This window comes from Hemicordylus capensis, chromosome 6 (assembly GCF_027244095.1).
Source record: "Hemicordylus capensis ecotype Gifberg chromosome 6, rHemCap1.1.pri, whole genome shotgun sequence".
Lineage (NCBI taxonomy): Eukaryota > Metazoa > Chordata > Lepidosauria > Squamata > Cordylidae > Hemicordylus > Hemicordylus capensis.
In genome coordinates this window covers 92,018,271-92,037,458 of record NC_069662.1, presented here as the reverse complement: position 1 = coordinate 92,037,458, position 19,188 = coordinate 92,018,271, and the positions used below count along the sequence as shown (strand labels likewise).

General features: G+C 43.3%; 2 protein-coding genes across 18 annotated transcripts in view; one reads left to right on the top strand and one right to left on the bottom strand.

The window, feature by feature from the left end:
* NT5C3A (5'-nucleotidase, cytosolic IIIA) overlaps window positions 1-2,048 on the bottom strand; it is a 48,088-nt gene extending 46,040 nt beyond the window's left edge. The window contains exon 1 of one of the 4 annotated variants that reach the window (XM_053261629.1): window positions 1,915-2,048. Coding sequence is in view for 1 of the 4 variants with exons in the window: in XM_053261631.1 (XP_053117606.1) it covers window positions 1,153-1,290 (138 nt within the window). In the remaining 3 variants the exon portion in view is untranslated. Of the gene's footprint in view, window positions 1-1,152; window positions 1,813-1,914 lie in introns of those variants that run through there. The other 3 variants (XM_053261633.1, XM_053261631.1, XM_053261627.1) reach the window with 3 other exon arrangements.
* A 144-nt stretch (window positions 2,049-2,192) lies between these two features.
* The window catches only part of BBS9 (Bardet-Biedl syndrome 9), a 430,545-nt gene continuing 413,549 nt past the window's right edge, over window positions 2,193-19,188 (top strand). For 9 of the 14 annotated variants that reach the window (XR_008309815.1, XM_053261618.1, XM_053261616.1 and 6 more), the window contains exons 1-5: window positions 2,193-2,529; window positions 4,602-4,725; window positions 5,106-5,256; window positions 6,943-7,007; window positions 16,320-16,433. Coding sequence is in view for 12 of the 14 variants with exons in the window: in XM_053261618.1 (XP_053117593.1) it covers window positions 4,614-4,725; window positions 5,106-5,256; window positions 6,943-7,007; window positions 16,320-16,433 (442 nt within the window). In the remaining 2 variants the exon portion in view is untranslated. Of the gene's footprint in view, window positions 2,530-3,248; window positions 3,395-4,601; window positions 4,726-5,105; window positions 5,257-6,942; window positions 7,008-16,319; window positions 16,434-19,188 lie in introns of those variants that run through there. The other 5 variants (XM_053261609.1, XM_053261611.1, XM_053261610.1 and 2 more) reach the window with 5 other exon arrangements.

Here is a 19,188-nt window from a genome sequence, read left to right as displayed (position 1 = left end):
TGAGGATTAAAATAACCATGTACACCGCTCTGAGCTCCTCAGATATAAATGTAATACATACATACATACATACTTTATTCCAAAGTCCATTGCAAATAGGTCCATGGCACTGAGCTGGGATTCAATGTCTGCTTACATGGGAATAAAGCACACTGAGTACAGTCAGACTTGCTTCTGAGCAAATAGGCTTAGGATCAGGCAGTGCGAGGGACTGCAGTCCTGTACACACACTTACTTTACATAGGAACATAGGAAGCTGCCATATACTGAGTCAGACCACTGGTCTATCTCGCTCAGTATTGTCTACACACAGGCTCGGACTGGCTTACCGAGCAGCCGGTCATTTTCCCGGTGCACCCTCACCTGGTGCTCCCTGCTGCGCTCGCTGGGCTCTCCCCACACCAGCTGCTCGGCTCCCCTTTCCCCCCTCCCTGTCCGGAGAGCCCCACTTCCTCTCCTTCTGATTGGTTGTGAGAAGTAGGCTCAGACTGCCCTTAGGGCAACAGGGCATATTCCCGGTGCGCCCCACCCCACCTGGTGCGCCCCACCCCCCATCCTTAATTACCCATTCTGCTCAAAACCTGGTCCCTCCCCACATACATTCCACCACCCTCTCAGTGCCCCCAGTCCCGCCCTGTCTACACAGACTGGCAGCGGCTTCTCCAAGGTTGCAGGCAGGAGTCTCTCTCAGCCCTATCTTGGAGAAGCCAGGGAGGGAACTTGAAACCTTCTGCTCTTCCCAGAGTGGCTCCATCCCCTGAGGGGAATACCTTACAGTGCTCGCACATCAAGTCTCCCATTCATATGCAACCAGGGCGGACAAGTCATGCTTGCTACCACAAGACCAGCATCAACAGCTGCAGAGAACCCGATTCTCCCTGCCTGCCAAAGAGAAGAATGCGATGTGCTCCAACTGGCAGTGGCCAAGGGACCTGAAGGAAAGCACACTGTGGCCTCCTCCATCAGCAGCCACAGGAGGACTAAAGGCTGCTGGGTTATGTGCAAATACTGCACGTGTGTTCTATAAATTATGATTTTAATATTAGTCTGTTGTAAGCTATCTTGAGGATCTGTCGATTGAAAGGCAGCGGAAAAGTCTAAGAAACAAGCGCTTAGGATCGGGGGGCTAGTCTCCCCAAAGAGCGCGCCTACCATCTCTATGATCTTGGTCTTCCTGCCGGTCTTCTTCTTGATGGTGAAGATGTACTGGGCCAGGACCACCCCTCCGACCAGGGCGCACACGCTGGCGCTGGCCACCGCTCCCATTCTGGCCACGGCGCTCTTGTCCATGACGGCAGCCTCACGCCTCGGGCTCGGCCGGCCTCGAAGTCGGGGCAAACCGAAGCACTGGCGAACAGGACTGGAGTTTCCTCCTCCCTCGACGGGGGTCTCCCAAGCGCCTCGCACACACCACCTGCCGTACCCGGCCTCAGCAATACCCGCCTGTCACAAAGCGGCAGCGCGACATCCGAGCCGCCTCCTCCTCCTCCTCCTCCTCCACCACCATCAGCCGCTCCCTGCTTCTCTGCACAAGAGCGCGCGGCGGCATCAACTGTCTCTCTAAGCGCAGCAAGCAGCGCGTGTGATCCCCGAAACCCTCTTCTTAGCAGTTGAGCTGGACGAGAGCGGAAGGAGAGCGAGGAAAGTGTGGGCAGGGCTGGTCTAGCTGGAGAAACCATTCCAACAAGGGGAGGCAGTGGCTCTCTCGTTTCCCCGCCTATCTTTCTCAGGGCAGCATGCTTACATTTCAAACAAAAGGCCTCTTCCCCCCACTATCCCATAGAGTAGACATCATCAAACGAATACTAATAATTAAAAGAGGAAGGAGGAGAGCGTTCTTTCTAAGACACTTGAAAGACAGAGGAACCTTCTCTTTTGTATGGTCCGCCCCGCCAGTAGTCCACCCAGGCTTACCTTTTGTCACCAAGACTACATCTCCCAGCATGCCCCGCGTATCGTGGAACCTCACTTCTAGTTTCAGTTGCCGCTGCTGTCCTCTTCTCTTGAGAACGAGAGGGGGCGGAACCGGCGTTGGTTGTGGAGGCGCTATGACAACGGCAGCAAAAATGGCGGCGGGCAGAGGGGGCTAGGCGGTGACTGCGACCTCGCCCCTTGTACCACCAGACAGACAGACATCCTCTCCTCTTTCTTAGCTTCAGCTAGGGAACTCTGCTCTTTTGCATTTGTCTCCGGGCCTCTGCTAGTCGATTGCCTTCCTCATGGATTCCCGTAGCATCCTCCTGCCCCCAAGCTAGTGCTGGAGGAGGGTGCCGGTGGCAAGGACGTGCTTGTCCGATCCTGGCCCCCGTGAGACACAGCCGCTTAACTCTTGAGGTCTGTGGGGCCGATAGGAGCTTGGAGATGAGCCTCTGTCTTTAATGCACACCACGGACGCGCTCGTATCCCTATACACACACTCCTCAAGGCTCACGGAGCGGACAACTGTTGTGGCTCCTTCTGTATAGCTGTACGCTTATGTAAGTGGGAGCGCAGAAGGGGGGAAAGACTCCCCAGTTCCTGGACAAGTGGGTAAGTAATGAGCTTACCGTAGTGCCTCCTGTACAGCGGAAAGTAGAGACTTGGTCACTGGAGACCTTTTCAATCGGAACCTGTGTGCATGATTACTGGGAAGTAAATCCTGAGTTCAGTGGGATTTATTCCCAGGTCAGTGTGCCTAGGACTGCAGTCTTTCAATGCGACCCTTACAAAGAAGTAAGTTCCAGTGAGTTCAGTGAGGCTTACGGGGGATGGTGCATCTGATTGTCACTTGAGAGTTGCAGTTCCTAAACACACCTGCCTGGGAATAAATCTCATCAGACTCCATGAGACTTGCTTCTCAGTAAAGGATATGTAGGATTGGGCTACATGAATAAAAGCAGTATATAAATATTGGTAGTAGTACATAAGTGTGATGTAAACAAGCCATTTGCATGAGTAAGATGAAATATTGGGCTGTGTGTGCAGGTGTGTGCCCAGTATTGCCAAGATCTAGGAAATATCCAGTATCGTTTGCTTAATGACTGTCTTTTTTGGGTTCTAATATTTAGTACTGGAAGGAGCTTGTGTGTTTTTAAAGTGGCAACTACTTACATAGGTTTATTCCTAAAAGACTTTTGCATTCTAAGGAAACACACTTACAATTGAATAGTTATGTGCAAGCAAAGTATTAAAGAAGCAAGCAAAATTACTGTGTATTTAATGTGCTTTAAAAAATATTTTCGTATTAATTTACTTATGGCCATTACTAGGTCAAGGTAAGGATTATCATCTCTCAAGCCTCTTCTTCCTCACCATGCTCCAGATAACTGCAGGCAGGTATTAGAACATCCTATTTGTGTCCTGCTGGATTGTGCGCCTTAGCTTGTGTCACAAGGGCAACTACAAGGCGATTAAGGTAGAAGACTAGATGCTTGTATGTTTATGGTTGCAGAGCTGTTCTATTAAAATCAATTACAGTTATTTGTGCCATTGATAGAATGGCAACTGCCCCCCATTACACCATGTCATATTCTGCTCTGGAGGGACCCCCAGCCTTCAGGAATAACTTTTCGGGGGGATGTAAGGTACTGCAGTGGAGAGGGGGTACCAGGAGAGTTCTATTGAATGTGTGGAATGCTGCACACATTCTTTGAATCCTGGCTTCATAGAATAACAAAAGAAAAGAGAGATTGCCATGCTTTTAAAAGGATGTTGCAATTGGGCAAGGTTGGTTGTTGTTCTTTTGGTCCCTTTGAGAGACAAAAGAGGCACCTTTAATTTCCACATGCACTAATTGCTCCATACCACTGGTGACACATGCCCATCTCTTGTCCTGGTGGTGTGAAGATCTTTGTCTACTTATTGTTTATATGTATATATCACTTTTGAACAAAACAGGTTCACAAAACAGTTTGCATAGTAAGAGAAAAATGGTTCCTTGTCCCAAAGGAACTCATAATAGTAGTAGTAGTAGTAGTAGTAATATTTTAAAAAGTGGGCAGAATATAGTCATTGGTTGCTGTATTTTGTAGTTATGTTAACAGTTATGGTACGTGCAACTGTTCTTTCCAGTATGAATAAATGTGATGAACTATCATATGAAGTGGTTGCTTCAGAGCATATAAAGATGTACATGTGCTCTCAGCATGGTGTCCGCCCCCCCCCGCACCGCCCAGCATAACAATACTGCATCACAAGTTGCTTTTTAAGTTTCCTTTAGTTTTAAAAAGCAACTTAGGATGTGGCATAGTGAAAGGTGGAAACCCACTGGATGCATGAAGCCAGCCATGCTAGATTGCAATCTCTGTGCACCCACCCCTGACTTTTCAGTACAAGAACGCCACCTGCATTTTCCTGCTCAATCATAGGTCTCCATTCTGTTATGTTTATTATATTTATAAGCAGTTCAGTAATCCAAAAGGTCAGTAGGCAACCCTATTGTTTAAGAAAGGGACCACTGGGAATGATGGACACATACCATATTACAACTGTTTGTGTAGAATTAGAAAAATATGATGGCTATGAAGTTAACATATAGGTGTTAGGGCCAGCCTGCACAAATATTTATTAAAACCAGTTTATACTAATTATGAGTTCTATAACAGTCAGTTTTTCCCCATTAGGGCTGAAGGAGAATGTCTTTATTTAAAGCCCGTGACTGGTGGTCTACAACAGTTGGCAACAAAGAAGAATTTGATCAAGGCTGCTTATGTGTTGCAAATGTGGATAATAGCAGCAGTGGGCAGGGTAAGTGGAAATTAATAGTTTTGTACATTCAATAAGTGACTAATATTTATTGTGAAATTTATTGCTTGCAGTCACATGTGCTGAATGTTGTTTAGCTTCACTGAGGCAGTAATCCTGAGCCTATTTATTGAAACGTCAATCTTATTAAAGCTGAAAGCATATTTCATTTAGACTCCAAATCTGTAATCCTGAGCACACATGCAGCCTGAGCCTATGCATGATTATTCAGAAGGAAGTCCTACTGGGTTCAGTAGGTTTTACTCCCACGTAAGTGTGCATGAGATTGCAGCCTTAGCACTCCATCTTAAACAATACTAGCAACATAGCATAGGATCAGTTATAAAATCTTCATTCTTATTCCTTGGTATTTTGTTTTTCAGATAAAATAATTGTGGGTAGTTACATGGGATTTCTTAGAATCTATAATCCCCATCCTATAAAACCTGGAGAAGCTTTGCAAACTGAAGATCTGCTCTTGGAAGTACAATTATGTGAGCCAATACTGCAGGTTGAAGTAGGAAAATTTGTTTCGTAAGTAAACAATCAGTGTTGCTGTAAATGATCATGCTAATTGGGAGTCTTAGGTTGAGTTAGTTGCTCATTGAAGCCAACTTTCTTCCCTAAGGAGAGACTAGACATGTTTTATGAAGTGTCTTGGGTTTGCATTGTAGCAATTATATTCGAATCAAAATATGGATTTTGGCATGTTTATTTCTTGGAACTATCCTACATCTTAGAAATGTCAATGATCTCTGAATGTTAATAAAGTAAGCATTATAAAACCAACAACTTAAAAAATAAAATCAATTTAGTTAACTCTTATATGGTAAATTCAGATGTTCTTCGAAACTGTGTTTGGGCTGGGAAAACACCATGGATTAATGTGCTCTCTCCTCACCCCTTTAATATGCTGATTCCCTTCTCTATTTCCTAGTTTTCTCTAAATGTAGCTTGCTGTGACATACAAATTAGACAACTGTGGTGTGTGTGCTTGACCAAATTTTAAGGGTGAAAAATGGTTAAAGGGTGGTTAAAAGTATTGTTAAAGGGGGGAAAGCCCTTTAAAAATGGTTAAAAGGGGAAAAAAGATAAGGGTGAACCAACTTCTTTGGTGAAAAATGCTAAGTTCTGGTGGATGGGGCTTGACATATTTTCCAAAAGACTCCCCCTTTTTGCACTGGTGTTGCTCCTGTTTTCTCCTCCTCACAGCAACTGTTCTGGTGCCATTTTCTTGCTGGCTGTTGTTCAACCAGTTGGGGATCACATGATCTGTGCAATGTTGGCACAAAGTCAAATCTGAGTGTGAGCAATCATTCTGCTGTCAGTCTGAATGGATTAACATTTTCATTCCATTTCATAGAGCTCCCAAACTACTGCTGAAAAAGGATAGCGTGCATTTTGCAGGGGCAAAGTTTTTATGAAATTTTCATGATTTCCCCTTCCTCATTTTGAGTTAGCACTTATTATTAAGCTCTCAGTTGTAGCTTGCAAAACCACTACAAATCATGGCTTCAAAATATGATTTGGAGGTTAGCACTAACCAACCATAGTTCTAGTTCATGGCAAGTTATGATTTCAGGAAATCAAGGAGAGAATTGGCATGTGATAGAGGAAGAGTGAGTGTGTGAGCCTGTGGCATATTCACAGTCCTCCAAAATGTGGTTGAAAGCCTTAACTCCTAAATTTGCCAGATGGCCTGAACTTATGTTTGGAAGGCAGTTTGCACATTAATATTTTTTTCCTGCTGGAGTAACTACTTTGTAACTAATAGACTGATTTACAAAGTCTTTAAAAGAAATAATAAAAATATTAAGTTTGTTTTTCAGTGAAATTGATTAACTAGGTGTAAGAATGCTATAGAGATGCTCATGTGTTAGCTTTTGGAGTTATTTATCTCCATAAATGTAGCAGTAGAACTGTCTTGTATCTTAAAATAATAGGTGAGCTTCTTTACTTCATGAATTCACAAAAACAAAATATCTTTTGAAAGCTATGAAGAGGCATACACTTGCAAGCATAAATGTGATTTGTCAAATGTACTGAATATGATATCTCTTTTACTTATAATATGTTACATGCCAATGGTTCTTAATTGCCTAGAGCTTAACAATCATAACCTTAATATTATAATTTGGAATCATGATCCTTACAGTAATGTACTTAAAAAAACCAAAACTCACTTGGGTTTCCCTCCCCCCTCTTGTCTTTTCCTGGCAGTGGTACAGAACTGCTACATCTGGCTGTACTGCACTGCAAAAAACTGTGTGTGTATGCTGTCTCAGGTAAAAAAGAATCTTCAGATAATGGTGACAACTACTTTTCTGTTTCTCTGTTCTCTCCATCTAAGTAAAATATGATGCAATCCTCTTACGCCAGATATCAAAATTGACTTGGCCTCCTTATATTATTACAGTTAAAATGTGAATAATATATGCATAGTTCATGCCCTCTGAGGGAAATTATTACAATTTTTTGCCCTTGAATTACTGACAGGTGACCGTCAGATGGCTGTTAAATGGGTCACATGTTGCTTTCTCCTAGAGAAGTATTTTTCTTAATAATCTGCCTGAGAGGATGTGTCTTCTAAAGGTAAAGTTGTGTCGTCGAGTAGGTCTCGACTCTTGGTGACCACAGAGCCCTGTGGTTTTCTTTGGTAGAATATGGGAGGGGTTTACCATTGCCCCCTCCCGCGCAGCATGAGATTATGCCTTTCATCATTTTCCTATACTGCTGCTGCCCGATATAGGTGTTTCTCATAGTCTGGGAAACATACTGGCGAGGATTAGGTGGCTATTTTTACTGGTAAAGTAGTCAAACTATAATAAGCAAATATAAAAGACAAGTGCATAATATTACTTTTAAGCCTTGTGCATAGTAAAGCACCAGAAATCAAAAAAGAAAATGGCCACAAATATTTTCTATCAATGCTGTCCAGAATATGCTTTCGTATTTACGGATCTGTGGTTGCCAGGAGTCGACACCCACTCGACGGCACAACAACAACAAACTGTAAAAATAGGCTCATGCTCTGGTAAGAATCTTGGAGAAGGAAGTCCCATAGGCAGGGCAAACATTCCTATGTGTCTTTGTTGCCCAAACATTTTGCACAACCTATCTGCAGAGGATACCTGAACAATTGTGTTGGTGGCTAGGGTCCGCTTATTGTTCCACAGCTCAACCAGGCCATCAGCAGAATGAAAGCTGAGTCAAATGGACAAAGGTGTTGTACACTTCTGGGACTGTGTCCAAATTTGATGGGGAATGGGAATGGCATGTTTGAATTCCCTTACACTTCAAAAACTCGTTCTGTGTGAAAAACTAGAATGTCACAGAGAAAGCTGTGCTAGAGATCTTTTTCCCGAGGCTCTATCTTTCCACCTCCAGAGAGCATTTAAAATGTGACAGTTTTCAATAAACCATCCCTTCACCTGCATTATTAAATGGTACAGACCTAGGTGTTTTGTTCAAATATTCTGAATTGTTTTTGTGTGTCAATCTGTGGATAGATTGCCCCAGGTTTCTGAACTTGTCAGCTTCATGATTCTTTGAGGATAGGCCAGCCTACTAGCTCTTCATCCTTTAGAAGTGTGTGTCATCAGTGTGTGTCATCACACCAGAGATGTTACAGGGTCTTGATTTGGGGCCTGATAGTACACTCCCCTTTTCCCCTTTCACAAGTGTTTCTAGTGGATTGAGGAAATCCAATCCTTTATGCCCAGAGGAAACAGTCCAGGAATAGGACAGTGCTTAACACTGGTTTTAGGAATAACCTAGGAAGCCAAAAAGGAAAAAGAGGCATGATAAATGCATTTGATTCCTTTGTGAGTCTGAAACAGGCTCCGCAATTCCCCCAGCAAGGCTAACCATATGGCTATTTCCCAACAATCCTGAGACTTTCCCTGACCCCGTTTCCATCACCTAGTCCTTCTAAGTTGCGTTCTCCATATTCCATGCATTCCTACGTATGCCTAATGGCCCAGTTCCTCTGGAATCTGTGCTAATGCTACATGGGTTCACCAAAATAGCTAGAATTCTCCACAGGAGGTCCCTCGCATCCCCACAAATCCCCATTTCCTGTATGGCTCTGGTCTAGCACCTTTTAGAATTCTTTTGTTTCCTTAAAGTGTCAATGCGCAAGCATTAACATGGGAAGCCGACCCAGCCTCCTTTTCAACCTATAAGTTAACTCGAAAAGAGAGCAGGAGCAGAGCAATTCTGAGGACTAGTCTGGAACTTAGCAGACTTCTCAACTCATATTACCTGGACAAGGTAATTATAGAGGGTAGCCCTCCCTTCCATAGTCCTTGGGAGTCCTTTATATCTTTCCCCCTATTTCCCCCCCTTCCTGTCCTGAGTATGTATGAATATGTATGTGTGTACATGTTCAGAGGTCCAACCAGCCAGGTTGGATGCTTTAAAATCTATCGTTCACCAGAGTAATGGAAACGAATCTCCCTTTTCCATGGAGAGGGTGGTGAATTCCTCCCCAGAATTAGAAGAAAACCCCACAGGAACACCTGACCCGAAGGTCAACCCCAAGTCCATAAGCTCATGAGATGGAAGATCTGTACATTCAGAAAGTTGTGGCTATGAGAGTCAGTGACAAAAGAGACATCTTTCAGGCTTGATGGCAAATCACCCTCTCATGAGTGTGTGTAATATGATCAGAGGCTTCATTGCTAGCTAGGGAGCAATCTCCATTGGCTAAGCTCAAGATAACTAGGGAGAAAATTCCATTGATTACAGGGGATTTCAGCCAGTTTTTCCCTCTCGGGGTATTTGAGTGATATCCCTTTAAGTACAAGGGAGTCCTAGTCATTTGCATGTAAGCCACCTTCTCCAATAGCAAAGTTCCCCAGATGTCTAAAATGATCCTCTGCTTCACTGATGGCACTTACTTTGTAATCTACTCCAACTTGGACCAACTCCAGCTCAGGTTTACCGCCCCAGGACCACCACTTCGCTTTCGTTTGCATAGCCCTGCCTCAGAACTCGCTCTGCAACTGAAAAGCCAAGCTACTGCCTGTCTTTAGAATAACATAGCCATTTCTCCACAGCTTTTCCTAGTCTGCGTCTCCGAGTCTGTTTGGGCTCCTGTTTCAAATTGGTCCTTCTGGCTTCTCCAGAAGTCTGGATGGGGCCAATCTACGTTCTCTCCCCAATCCTGGTCAGACTTAGCTCGCTCCCTTCCCTGTTCCCTTTTCTGGTTCCTTGGAAGCAAGCCTACTTGTTTCCCCTCTCTGATTTCGTCTTTCTGTCTGTCCCTGTGTTGCGTCCCAGTGCCATTAGGAGGTTATTTTCAATGTTGTTTATGATTAATAAATATTCCTGAAGATCTCAGTTAGACCTTATACTTGCTGCCGGCTTAAAATTCACTTCAAGCCTCTGTATTTAGCACACTGAAATTGGTTTGCATAGCTTAGTGTAAGCATAGGTAGGGGAGCTGACAGACATTCACTCAGTCTGGTATTAAAACAAGTACATAGAATGAAGTTTATTAAACTTTCACTGAAGTCTCTTTGTCTTGCTTTACGCTGTAACTGTAGGGTGTTTATTCTTGCTTGTTATGACATTTCTTATGTCACAGCACTCCATTCACCAATACACAGACACTTAACTAGTTCTCCCACAGAACCTATTTAGCTTGCTCCACAACTTCCTTAGCCTTACTGATCCTTAGATTTCCGTTTAACAGATGCTGATTTATAAGGCATTGACCATGTTTATCAAGAAAGTCCACTTCAGGCCCTTTCTTATTAACCTTGCTTATTCAGAAAGCTGTCTTTTCTTTAAGTCCTAAGAGAGATTCTTCCCTGAGTCTTTTTCTCCCCTGACCCAAGCCCCATCTAACTGGTGTGCTGTTATTCCAACTGTCCTCTAACATAACATTTTGCTCGACAGCTCTCTAGATTCAAAACTCTCTACCACAGCAAGAACAAAACTTTAGCCCTATACTTGCTAAACATCATAGCCCGTCTCCTCCCTGCTTTTTGCTCTGCCAATGCCTTCTCCCCGAATTTGCCTGTTTATGTTTCTGCCAGCCCCCATTTGTGCTCCCCATTTGAGCATCTCTGTTTAAGAGGGGGTAGCTCCCAACTGACCCAGTGAAGCAACTTTTATCACCTCAGCCCCTTCCTCTCTTAGCCATGGCCAGGGAATTCAAACGTGAATCTAGACAATTTGTTAGGAAAGGATCTGGAGCTTTCCAAGCTGGAGAAACTTGTGGTGTGCCTTGGAGATGATCCTGTGGGGACCATAAGGATTTGTCTGGTTTGTCTCTGTATTGCCTTCCCCTTACCACTGTCTACCCATTTCCTTTCTTCCGCTCTTTAGCACGCACATGTAACTAATTCGTATCATTCTCACATGTAACTAGGTACTATAGTATACACACCAAAGAATCCACTTAAAACAATTAAGCATTAGCACCCAGACATGTGGTTCATCTTGCATATACTGTGACACACAAGATTGCACTGTATGGTTTATATTGTCCAGTGAATCCAGCCTCATACGCCTCTATCCACTGCCTAGAGATGTATATATCAGGTGGTATATGAATATGATAAATAAATACAAATCTTTACTACAGTCACTGATCAGTACAGAAAAGGAAATACATACAGAAACCCAACATAATTTTTTGTAAAAAATTTAAAATATATATCTGCAAAAAGACTAATTTAAATAAATTAGATAGTTCATAATGGGTTCCTGGTGAATTTTACTGGCTATCAAACAAAACATAGCCACATTGTAAGATATTATATCATTCTGATCAGTTAGAAGGTAACTAAGATAAAAGAGATCAGTACGATCTGGATGGCAACTCATTTTGTGTTCAAGAATGTTTTTTAAAGAATTTGGAATTTAAGCCTGTAATCGTCAATTTTTCTTCGGAAACTGCTTGTTTTATAACCTTAGCCTTCTGATCCCCCAAAGGGGCACAAGGGCACCGCCTCATTTCATTGATGGGGAATGCGGGCAAGGCAAACACGTGTGTGGGTTCAGACCCTAGTCTGTGTAGGTAGCAAGTTCCCAAGGAAATTAACACAGCGTGGGAGAAAAATTGATAGTGGTACATGAAAAGGGGTATGTCAACCTCCTTCCCCATTTCCCCTCTTGAGTATGTATGTATGTATGTATGTATGTATGTATGTATTTGTTTATTTATTTATTTATTTATTGTTAAATTTATATACCTCCTTTCATTAAAGCAATCCCAAGGCGGTTTACAGCAAAAAATTTAAACACAAGATGGTAAAAAAGACACAATTAAAATATTAAGTGAAAAAAATATTAAACAAATCTGATTAAAAATTAAAACAAAAGCATAAAAGCAATACAGATTATAAAGAGCAGCAGCAGCAGAGAATCAAATAAATGCCTGGGCAAAAAGCCAAGATTTTACACTTTTTCTAAAAGCTGTGATGGAGACCGAGGAGCGAATAGCCACCGGGAGAGTTGGGGCTCTAAGCTGGCTTATGAACCATCCAGTGCCCTGGTCCCTTCGGAGACAGATAATTCTCCCGAGATGGATCTGGAGTGGGTCAGGGAATGCATGCTCTGGACCACCTCCGGCCATCTTCAAAAGCCTTGTACACTCTAGATACTGCTCTTTCTGCCTGTGGGTTAGTTAATCCACAACCTCCACCTTTGCCAGGACTCAATCCCCACAGTGGGTACCCTGTCATCTTGGTACCCATGAGTCCAGTACTGGTTAGGCTCACTGTAACGCTTACCCTCCCATCTTCCCTCTTGCCTGCAAGTTGCCACAGGAGCACCTGAGACTGCCTAGGACACAGGTTCTGCAAAGATCTTCACCTTCCCCAGGAATCTGGGGAAGTTCTCTAATTCTTGGAGCATCTCTGTTTTAGTGGGAGTAGCTCCCAACTGACCCAGGAAAGCAACTTTCATCACCTCGCCCCTTTCATCCCTTAACCATGGCCAGGGAATTAAAAAGTGAATCTAGGCAAATTGTTTGGAAATAATTGGGAGCTTTCCAAGCTGGAGAGACTTGTGGTACGCCTTGGAGATTATCCTTGGGGACAATAGGGTTTTGACAGTGAGGATCCCTTTCAGACCTGTTTGAAGGTTTTGAAAGGTGGTCAGACCTGTTTGAGGTTTTTGAAGCTTATTGTGAGAAATTCAAGCCCCACACAATCTCAATTGGCTAACCACTGCTCCCTTGCCCATCATAGGTCGGAAGACCCATCTTACAGCCATGGAGCAAGTGACTATAACTCATAAATGGTCAGACCCCTGGCAAAAGCAGTGGCATCGCAATTAACCCCTCTCAATGGGGACACATTGATCTCCTGGATCATCTGAGTCTGGCTAACAGAAGAAACCTTGAGTGGGATCGACCTTTCCCAACTTGTTTGTGCTTTTGTGGCTCCAGCCAACAGTGCATTACTCAAATCATACTTAGGTGAAGTGGGGCATCCATTGGTTACTGACATCCAGTGGATGTGGCACATAGTTCAGGTTTAGTTTGCTGGGGGAAGCCTTAACTGGATTTTCACCATGGAAAGTCAGAAACCCAAAGAAGTTCCTGAGCCCTTTGTGGCCTGGAAGAAACTCCTGGAAATTCTGAGTATGGTAGTTTTACAGCTCCAAGCGAAGTGGGAATATAACAACCCAGGTTTCAGTCAAGCAGTTTACAAAGGACTAAACATCCAAATCAAGGTGGCTTTAGGGAGAATCAACATAACCAACAATTGTTGGCAAGGTTTTGATGATGCCTTTAAGGAGGCTTCCACACTACTGCAGGAAGCGGGAGCCTTCAGAAAACCCCTACCAACTTGCCAAAAGTTAGGAAACATTCATTGTTAGAACCCATCCAAATTATGGCATATGCAAACCACAGACTCTAACTTTGTACTTGGATAGCCAAGCCACGCCATATCTAGGAACAGATATAATCCCTTTACCCACCCCGGAGATCCCCAACCCAATGGTCAGGAACAACCATCGACTCTAGGACTGGTAGGTTAGTCTGTCTCCTACCAGCCCTTTCCATCCCTCCTCAGATTCCACCAAACCAACCCTGGTCCCAATCCAGACCCAGTTCTGGCAGTTGCTCAGAGATTTGCATTTGGACAAGATATCTTTACATAGGCGGGACGATGCTGTCCTGTGGAAGGCTTTGTGGGAAGCCCAGTCTTCCCAGGAAGCCACCCTTCAACCCCAAGTTACCCCATGGAATTCCACTCCACTAGCTATGCTAAAGGCGAGTGCCCCACCAACACTGGAGGAAGGAGTCTGCCTTCTATAGGGAGGCCTGGCTCCCCAAGGCCTTCCCTCCTCCATACAAGTCTCTTTGCATCCAGATAAATGGGGGAGACTACATGTTCAAGCAACCATAGGAGACCCAGGAATAGTTGCCATGGTCCTGGTGGACATTGGAGCATCATAACCCCTGATTGGGTGAACAAGAGTATTTCTACTGGAAAGTCCCTGCACCTGGTCTGGTATGGAGGTATGACTGAGGAAGCCCCCATTTGGAGTCAGATTCCCTTTTGGCTAAAAGTTTATCTCTTTGTCCTGGAAGCATGTGCCCACTGGGGAGCCAAGGATGGCATTATAGGACTCCCATTCCTCTCCTAAAACCTGGCCAATGAAAGGTTGTGGAAGTTTCCTGATGGCCCACCCATGATCAGTGCAGTCCACCAGCGTGCTGCCTTAAAATCCCCTTGCCTCTTAGACACAATCAAAGATTATTACTCATGGGGTGGAGAATTTCTCGTCAAGTAGATCACAGTCAGGGCAGAATGTAGGAGAATAGATACTGAAGTCTCAATCAAAGGTCTGGATCCTTTCCCACAAAAACAGAGTAAGTACCCCCAAGAATCAGAGGAAGGAATAGTCCAAGTCATCACAGGTTTAGTCAAGCAAGAAGCTGAAGTTAAAATGCGGTCTGTCTTTAATGTCCCCATCTGACTGGTGCACAAAGCCAATGGAACCTTGTGTTTTACAGTAGACCTAAGAATCCTAAACGCCATGACTCCTCCAATACAGTAGCTCTGGTAGCGGCCAAGTACAAAGAGGTTGTGGCTGCAGTAGCAGTGGGCACCTACTGGTAATCAGTCATTTTTTTGATGAATGTGTGCTTCAGCATCTTGCTCCACTGGTTTTGCTGCACCAGTCCTTTTGATACAAGTTTGACTTCACTTTTAAGTACACCCAGTTCACTTTCACTAGGACCCTTCAGGGCGTCAGTCATCTCTTGAGTTACTGCCAGCATTACATCAGCACTATGATCGGTTGAGCCCTGCCTCCCATCCTCACGTGATGAGCTATGTAGATGATGTTCTGATCCATCCTTCTATTCAAGAGAAGACTAGAGAAATCACTGTGTGTGATCCTGGCAACTGGCTTCAAAGCCAACTAGGAAAAAGCACAGCTGGCTTAGCAGGAAGTACACTATCTCGAAGTTACTCTTGGTTAGGAAAGATGGTCCCGTCCCCCCCATCAGCAACAAGTGGAAATGTTAACAAGGGGGCACTGTCATCATCATGTCCCCTTTTGGGGATCAGAAGGCTAAAGCTATTAAATAGGCAGTTCCCCAAAAGAAATTGACAATCACAGGTTGAAATCAAAATAAAACGTATCTTATTGAATACAAAGTGAGGCTGAAGTCATGGGCAATATAAACCATGCAGGGCATTCCTACATGTCACAGAACATGCTAGATGAACTATGTGCCTGGGCGCTAATGCTCAATCTTAGATATGTGGATTGGATTATTTGGTATATGTACTATATACTGCCTGGTTACAGTGGAAGAAGAGAAACAAGTAGAGGCTGGAAAAAGGGGAGACAATACAGAGATGGTTGAGGAAAGGGGAGAGGGGAAACACAACCATTTCATTTAAGACAATCTGTTCACACCATGAGCATGCGTGCACATACATCCCTTCCCAATGTATATTAGTACTGAAGCTGTTTCTCCTTGAGGATAGAAGGAACAGATGGTAGGAGAGGGGGGGTGGCGATTAAAATAAGTGAGTAAAAGTTAACTTTAGACAGCTCCGGATGATGTACTCACAGACAGTAGATGTTCTGTTATACATTTTACAGATGTTTGAATACTAAACAGAAATGACAATTTTTTCTTGAAGTTCTCATAGCAATATATCTGAACTGATATTAATATAGGAGTAGTATATATTGAAATTGTAACTTCTTTATGACTGTGCTTTTGTTGCAAAGGTGATTTGCTGTCCTAATAGAATACACTGAGGGAGATGTGGGAATGAAGCTAGAATAACATAAAGAGCTTCCTTAGGAGTGAAATGTCATCATTGCAATAATGTAAAATGTTTTTTCAATGAGTGAGGAAAATGTGATGTTTCGTTTTTTTTTAAGTGATTTGATATTGTTGCACTATCAGGATTCTGTTAAAATCATGCCTCCTTTTTTGTGTAATGTTTGTCTTGTGTTATGTAGAATATAATTCAGGGGAATCGGTCAAGTCTTGGTCTTAGTGATAGACTTCAGGGGCAATCTAGTTACAGTGTGACTTTTTGCTAGATGCTTTGCACAGGAAAGGAAAAATACTGGAAGCATAATATATTCTCTGTATTTTATAGGAACTTTAGGGAACATTGAACATGGTAATCAGTATCAGCTGAAACTCATGTATGAACACAATCTTCAGCGAACAGCCTGCAACATGACTTATGGACCATTTGGAGGTATAAAAGGTATATACTAAATTATCTTGCTTTGTATTATCTGTAGAACTGATTTTTGAGACCTGCTCTTTAATGGGGAGATGCAGATGCTATCTGTTTTTGATTATTATAGTGCAGGAAGGACAGATGACCTCAGGCAAGAAAGGGTTGGGGCACAGTCAAGGAAATCTAGTGACAAAGAGTTTAAATTCAGATCAATGACTTGATATCAGATGTGATGCCAGGACAGGGAGCCCTGTTACCAGAGTAGGTAGGCAAATAGCCATAGCTTTTGGCATCAGTCATTCCTTTCTAGAGTTGGGAAATGGAGAGCTGAGAGCCATAGGTGTAGGCTGTTGCTGGTAGATCTCTGAGGATATGAAAGTGTGAAGGACTCAATGAATTGCAGAGGATGTGGGGTCTGAGATGTTCAGGATTTGGTATTGTGGATGGGGAGGTGGGAAGCGGTTACTGCCTACATCACTAAAATACCTGGCATGAATAGTTTTTTATTATTACTAGTATAAATTTTTTCTTTCCTGTCGTAGAAGCCAGTGAATGCTGCAGGGGGGTGGGCGGGGAGCAGAGAGGACAGGAAAATAAACAGCATCAAACTTACTTGCTGCTTATACCCCAAACACTCTGTGAGGCATAGGTGTCCATCCCATCATCCTGTGGGCAGGCTGCCCTGCCCCTTTGCTCAATTGACCTTTGCACATGCACAGAGACCACTTGAGGGGTTAGTACAGCACGAACTTGCCATACAGTAAGTCACCAGCCGCTACTGCTTTTCCATATGCTTTTCAGTTAAAATAAAATCTGTGCTAAATATATTCAATTGTAGCACCATTATATGTTCATTCAGTTTTAACAAAAATCCAGGTAAAAGCTTGACATGAACATGTGTTGTCATTTTACAATGTGTAGCATCCTAGTTGTGTGTTTCAACCACAAATGATGAGGCCTGGATCATTATGCTTTATGAAAGTTATGCTTTCATTTATGAGACAAATAATGGCTTCAGTTTGTAAGACAAATATTAAGTTCAGATGCCATTTATTACTTAGTGTTGCCATTGAAGTTTTCCTTGGTAGTGTCAGAATACAAACCAAAGTCAGCTTGTAAAATCCTCCTGAGACTGTAAAATATTATGCAATGCTGTCACATTTTCTTTAAAGGCTGGGAAACCGAAATGTATAATAGAAAAGATTGGGATGAATGTTTTTAAAAATAGTCTCATAATTGGGGGATTGATTCATGACTCTTATTTGGTAATTTTAATCCTCAATTTCCATAAGTCTGTGGGTGGGGGAAAAATCTTTAAGCCCAGTTTTAATTTAAGATTATTTGTTCACCAGATTTAGTGGCTACAATTTGGCTGTTTTATGGTTTTTTAAAAATGAATTGCAGCATACCAGTTGCTGGTACATAAGATGGTAAATATAGTATGTCCCCTGCCCCCCATGTGCATGCATATATTTACCCACTAGAGGGCTCTCATGTCTTTCTTTGAACTAGAATTAAAATCAAACCAAAGATGCACAGAAAATATCCTTGCTATATCCTAAGCTGACCATAAGCAATGGATGTACATGTCAAAAACAGGAACATGTATATTTCTGTGTACAGTGCCAGCATCACACAGAACAAAGAGGCTGGTAGTTTTTAAGATGTTGAAACCCCCAGACTGCTAACAGTTAATAATTACTAAGTATTTTTGCAGCATTTTAAAGAGCCTCACATGTATTGTTATCTATATAACAATCCTGTAAGGTAAGTAAGTATTATTACTCCAATATTGCAGTTGGGAGCTGAGTCTGAGGTGGAGTAGCTTGCTTAAGGCAACCTAATGATTTCATACAGAGGTGATAGTCAAACCAGGGATTTACTGCAGAATATCTTATAAAAGGAGAGATGACACAGGAAAGCTAGGAATAGAAGGTGTGTAAACAGAGTTTCTCCAGTGGCTCTGCAGTGGGGCAGTCTTTACTTTTGGGAAGTACCTCCCATTGGTTGACAGTCAGGGTCCATCAGCAAGAACCCCACCAGAAGGAGGAGCTTCCCTCAGCTTCCAGACTGGCACTGCCTGGTTAACAGGCAGCAGGGTTCTGGCAATGTGTGTATCTGAGCTGTTGCAACCCCATTTGAATCTTATTTAAACAGTTTGTTTTCCGGTAGAGAGGCACCATTTGAGGGAGTGACTTGTGCTAGCCTAGGAAAAAGAGTATTCTTGAGGAGACAACATTTCCGATCTGGCATGGCTTCCCATGCTCAACTTCTCCCCCTCTCTTGTGTGGAGTGGGAAAGCAGTTGGCTGTGAAACTGGTGAGTGCTGTTCTTTTCTCCATGTTGGCCCTCATCTCCTGCCTTTGGGCCAGGAGAGAGGCAAAGTAGCTGCTCAGAGTAAGAAAGCAGTTGTATCTGAAGCAAAGGAGGCTGGTGATCTCCACACCTTCCCTCACCTACCCACCCCATGCTGGGAGTGAGGCAAAGCAGCTGCTTGGCCACAGCAACTCACTCACCTGTTGCATCACTCAGCTAGACTCCCAGGGTCTCCTGCTGTACCTCACAAGAAGCAGATGCCATCTTGAACGTGGCAGTGGAGTGAGCAATGGTGTTCACTCTTCTCAGTCACAACTTGATGATCATCTACATCTCTTCAGAAGCTGTTGTAAGTATACTATCCAAAAAGCGTTTTCATTGCCTCTCCTGTTTCCTGTCTTTTTTACCTCAGCACTGCTTCCTAGCAGTGTGGTGGATCTTACTTGCTTTTTCTTCAAAGCAC